Source organism: Diabrotica undecimpunctata, chromosome 2 (genome assembly GCF_040954645.1).
Source record: "Diabrotica undecimpunctata isolate CICGRU chromosome 2, icDiaUnde3, whole genome shotgun sequence".
In the NCBI taxonomy this organism is placed as follows: domain Eukaryota; kingdom Metazoa; phylum Arthropoda; class Insecta; order Coleoptera; family Chrysomelidae; genus Diabrotica; species Diabrotica undecimpunctata.
Window position 1 is genome coordinate 156,162,341 of NC_092804.1, and position 6,000 is coordinate 156,168,340.

The following is a 6,000-nucleotide window of genomic DNA, read 5'->3' on the forward strand; positions in this document are numbered from 1 at the left end:
AACGGATACTAAACATAGAGAGGGAGTTTAAGGAAAACGAAACACGTAGCGCATACCAATTTATCAAACATCTAAGACAGGGATACAAACCGAGGACTAGCCTCTGCAAAAATAAGAAGGGTGAAATCATTAGCGATATGGACGAAATTAAGACAACCTGGATGACATATTTTAAGGAATTACTAAACAAAGGGATACAACCACCATTACAACAACAGAGGCAGCAGCAGGCACGACAGGAGGTACAACAACAAGAACTGGGGGAAGATGGAGAAGAAAATGAATTAACTAGACCCCCAACGCTAGAGCAGGTCCAAACGGCAATCCACATACAAAAAAGCCATAAAGCACCGGGAATAGATAAAATACCGGCAGAACTACTCAAGCAAGTAGGAAGGAATTTGACACAACAGATATACCAGCTAATACGAGAGATATGTATAGAAGAAGAAATTCCCCAACAATGGAAGAAAAGTATAATCTGCCCTATTCATAAAAAAGGAGACAAACTGTTGTGTCAGAATTATAGAGGCATCTCTTTACTTTGTTCGGGATACAAAATACTCACAAACATCATTAATAGAACACTACAACCTCTCACGGAAAAAATCATCGGGGTATCAAGCAGGGTTTAGGCAAAATAGATCTACCATTGACCAACTATTTACAGTTAAACCCGGAAATATGACATGGACGTTTACAATCTCTTTGTAGATTTTAAACAAGCCTATGATTCAATAGATAGAACAATTCTACCTAATATATTGAAAGAATTTGGCATACCATCAAAATTAATACGACTAGTGCAAATGACAATGACAAAAACAGAAGCACAAGTATGTATTCAGGGACAAATCATTGATGCGTTTACGATAACGCAAGGACTGAAACAAGGCGACGGACTAGCTCCAACGCTCTTTAATCTTGTTCTTGAATATGTAATTAGACGGTTGACGGTGAGCGGAAATAACATACTTACAAACAAGTCTACCCAATTAGCAGCATACGCAGATGATATAAACATAATGAGCAGAACAGTGAATGCAGCGGAAGAAACGTACGTTGAGTTGAAACAGAGTGCAGAAGCAGTAGGGCTAGCAATAAATACAAATAAAATAAAACTACTTATACAAACCAGATCAAATAGACCAGTGCAACAACACTTTATTGACGATATAGAACATGTAAATAGATTCACATACCTAGGAATGGATCTGGTCGCAAGCAATGAAGAAGAACCAGAAATAAATAGAAGGCTTATGCTGGCAAATAAAGCCTATTTCGCGATGGGCCACATATGCAAATCGCGAGACGTACACCGGAAACAAAACTCCGGGTCTATAAAACAATAATCAGGCCCATAGTAAGTTATGGTTGTGAAACATGGGTGGTGACACAGAAATCTGCCAATGCATTAGATGTGTTTGAAAGAAAAATATTACGTAGGATCCTGGGCCTAGGGCCTAAGTGAAAACAACAACTGGCGAATTAGGTATAATAGAGAAATATACGAGCAATATAGCGAACCAACTCACCGGCACAACAGACTAAACTGCAGAGATTACGGTGGGCAGGGCACGTGGTCCGCATGCATGAGAATAGAATCCCCAGAAAATTACTAAATGCAAGAATGCAGGGAAAAAGAGCTGTTGGAAGACCTAAAAAGAGATGGGAAGACGAAGTCGATGAGGATACCAGGAACTGCCTGGGAACGCGTTCATGGAAAAGAACAGCGGTAAATCGAGATGATTGGAGAAGCCTGTTGAAGGCGGCCAAGGCCCGATTTGGGCTGTAGTGCCATTGGATGGGATCGATGGATGGATCAGGAGAGAGAATGAGAAGAGAAAGAGAAAAATTCATTCTCTCTCCTGATGCCAACCATAATGTAGCTTCGCCTATTTTTTTTTAATTTTAAATTGTTTGCCCTTGTGTAGTGTAGTGTAATGTCCAATTTTATGTTTATGACATTCTTTAATTGTTGGATAGGCCAAAATTGACGAAATGCCCCTGAAGATGCTCTAGGAACCGAAAGTACTTGGACAAGATTTAATTAATAAACTGTGCTCGATATCTGCCTTTTATTTGATCAATTTCATTTATTCGAGCATTCAACCTTATATTAAAATAAAGAAATAACTAAATGTATTTCTAATTTTAGGATACTATCATAGCACAATGGGCTGGTCCACCATCACCAAAATATGCCCATACTTTCAGATATAAAAACATGGCGAAGCACAGGTTTATTCCTCCTTATTGGAAAACGGTATAAGTATTACACTGGTATCTCAGATTAGTTTTCCTAATTCTTTTGTATATTTTAGGAAAGCGGCAAAGAAAAGATAATGTGGAAGGAGATAGACCGGATAGCTAGAATAGTGTTTCCGTCGTTTTTCTTCTTTTTCTCACTTATGTACTGGACAATCCTAATTTTTGGTAGTTCAAACTAGACGAAATTTTTTTTACACGTTAATGCAAAACTATTTGGTAACAGTTGATTTGTAAAGATTGCTTGTAAATGTTGTTCGGTCTTATTTGTAACAAAGTGTATTAAAACAAACTGTTTCTTTATAAATTATCTATTTATGTGAAAATTATAAAAATTGTCCATTTTGTCTTTGTTTTAAATTCTTGTCTTCACTTACCAGTCAATCAACAAAGCAGAAATATTATCAACAAAAAAGTGGAAGATATAATGAATTAAGAAAGCAATGAAAGTACTGAAATAACAGAGATAACCCGACTTCGTTTCCCGGCACTGACACCAGAACTTTTTCAACTTCTAATTGAGGCGTACCCTATCAAGTGACAATCTCCCACCTAAACCAATCTGAGAAAATTTATAAAAAGTTTGTCATTTTAGTGTTGCTTTTACTACGACAGGAAAGGTTGTTTTCACGTTCAGAGCGATTGTAAATAGCCGCTCCGAAGATTCCTTTTAGGATGAAATACGTATAAGCGTATACCAATAAAAACTTTTAATTCTTCTATGGTCAGATTAGGATCAGGACAATTTTGAAATAAAGCATAGTTTACCGTTTCATGTAAAATTATTTTTAGCAAATCGTCGGAGAAAAAACATTCAAATATCTCTGAACAACTCAACGATTGGTATTTAGAGTAGTCCAGATTTACAGAGGCACTATACGTGAAATCTATTCTTAACTGTCTTTCCTTTTATTTCGGTATACTCTTTATGAGTACTAGAAACCAATTCGCTAAGGATTTTTGCTTAGTTGAGGAGATATGTTGTGGAATGCAATTTTAGATTCCCCACGTCTCTAATTACATCTTTATCAACGTCTATTTTGCCTTACAATTCTTAGAAGGCACAGATTAAAGCAGAAATCTGAATTTGGTTTCGACAATTAGTTTCCGGACTTATTATCAGATGGCGCTATTGCGTCCATATCGAAGCCATTTTAGTGTTGCTTCTACTACGACAGGAAAGGTTGTTTTCACCTTCAGAGCGTTTGTAAATAGCCTCTCCTAAGATTCCTTTTAGGATGAAATACGTATAAGCGGATATACAGACGCACTATACGTGAAATCATATCTTAACTGTCTTTCCTTTTAAAATATTCGTTTATGAGTAAAGATACTAAGATACGGATTAATGATTAGCATTAAACTTAAATTATGATTTATTCTGCTTTAAAGTAAAGAAATTATTTATGAACTAAATTTAAACGACATATTCTGGTAGATCTTGTATAGGTTGGCATAAATCATTGTCATCAGGTGGATTTCCAAATCAGTGGATCAGGTTTTCCAAAGTGGTCTCGTTCTAAAACGTGTTTAAAATAGTTTAATTCTTCAAAACTCTTCCAGTTTAAATCATAATGTTTTTCTATCAATTTTTTAACAAAATAGGACAAAACTGGTCCATATTTCTATTCTTTTATGTGACTCTATTAATTTATTCATATCGTGTCGATAAACAGGACAGCAGGGGAACCTGTTTATTTTACTAGTATTGTTGTTGAAAGTAAACTAATTATTTATAAACTTCGTCTACAGGTGGATGTTTTCCAAAGTTGTCTTGTTGTAAAACGTGTTTAAAATAGCTTAATTCTTCAATACTCTTCCAGTTTAAATCATAATGCTCCATAATAGTTCCATGTTCGGCTATAACTTTTTTGTACTGAACTGGATTTACAATATTTTCACAACTTCCAATTGTTTCTCTATATTTCCAAAAACTCTATCAGGTGGTATAAATGAATATCCTGTTACAGAAAATAATATCAATGAAATATTTTATTTTTTCTGAAAATTATATCTATAAGTAATGTTTTAATAATTTTAATAACGGCTTTAGCAACAAATTTGATTAAAATACAATAGTTATACCTTACATACCTTTTCAATGTTCTTTTCCAATTATTCTTTGAATTTGAAGGTCGTTGTCTGGCATTTTCTTAATTGGTTTCTGTAGGATAGTGTTCCATAATTAAAAATGAGTTATAGCACAGGTCACGTGATGGATATCTTGATGTTTATTGGATAAATTGGATATTGTCAACTATGCTGTAAATACGTCAAGGACATAGTGAACTTTGCAGTAAATGCCAGTTTTATTATACAAATTTGTCGGGGATTTTGTCTACTTTGACGAACATACTTCGACTTGTCATATAAAGAAATGGCTAGAGTGTAAAAAAGAAAGAAAAACTCAATTTTAATAAAAACTGGAGTTTGTTAATTTTGATATGACATGTCTCAATTTTACTGAGTAGTGAGTAGACCAGCTTATTATAGAAGGGAAAATAGAAGGCAGACACGGCCCGGGTAGACGACAAATGACCTGGCTGCGCAACATAAAAGATTGGACAGGATTAGACTTTCAAAGTTTAATAAGGAAAGCCCAAAATATGGAAGACTTTGCAGAGGTCATCGCCAACCTTTGCTAAGAAGACGGCACCTAAAGAAGAAGTGAGTAGACACCGCAAGGCGACGTCGCTGGTAGCCGCTACCGAGTCGTCACAACTTTGAGTGCCAATACCGCTACTCAGTCGTTGGCGAAAACAGAACGATGAATATTAGTAAAAATCTGTACTTTTAATGTTAATGCATTAACAAACGGAAAAAGAAAATTTATTATTATCATTGCTGGCACTGCAAAGTAAGAAATGAAGGGCAAATAAATCAGATATTTTTAAATTTAGGCAAGCAGAAGGATATTTAAATAAAAAGACATCTTAACGGGCGTGAAACAAAATTTAAGGAGTTTTTCGGCATTTCACGACATTAGTTTAATTTGTACTCAATTTAATAAAAAGTGATATATTAATATTAATGCCTGCAATCGTATCAAATGGATTAAAACCCCATCTGAAAAATTGGCAGTAATATTTAGCTTTTTATTTATTTATAAGTAGCTATATGAGTTCCACCTGTACAATTACATCCATACATTCCATCTATTATTAACATAAATATAGTGAGAATGTTTTTTCTCCAGAGTTAGTCTTCTAAGATCAGCGGAAAAATTGAAATTCTATATTTCTTCAATGGCACAATGTAAGCAATTCCTATCGAAAGAACTTCATAGAATAATTTTGTACCAACATCAATATCATTATCGATACATGACTGCCAGTCTATGGAAGCAAGGAAGTTGTTAAGCGCTATGTAATCTCTATTCTGAAAATCATAAACAACTCATCATAAACTAACTTATTTCTATTTGTTTCTTTCAACATTCATAACCCACATGATGGATGCTAGGATCTACAACGGGATCGCTTGCTTTTAAGATATTTGGCTACCTAACATTAGAAAAAACTAAATCCAAAAATACATTACGATTATTGGGAATATTATTCTGTTGATACAATTTTAAAAAACCAAAGGTTTGAGCAATATTCACAGCTGGATCACCTTTAGGACAATGCACCATCACACCAAACTCATCATTCTTTCATGATGCATTGGGAAGATTGTAATCACCAAAAATATAGATATCCTGTGCTGAGTACCGCAGAACATTTTCCACAG

The 6,000-nt window shown here is 34.7% G+C and overlaps 1 protein-coding gene across 2 annotated transcripts in view; it reads left to right on the plus strand.

Moving 5' to 3' along the window:
* Positions 1-2,614, plus strand: part of LOC140435110 (glycine receptor subunit alpha-2-like) — a 31,745-nt gene extending 29,131 nt beyond the window's left edge. For both annotated transcript variants that reach the window (XM_072523820.1, XM_072523819.1), the window contains exons 9-10: positions 2,159-2,266; positions 2,325-2,614. In XM_072523820.1, the coding sequence (XP_072379921.1) occupies positions 2,159-2,266; positions 2,325-2,450 (234 nt within the window). In that variant the 3' untranslated portion in view covers positions 2,451-2,614. The remainder of the gene's footprint in view (positions 1-2,158; positions 2,267-2,324) is intronic.
* The last annotated feature ends 3,386 nt before the right edge of the window (positions 2,615-6,000 follow it).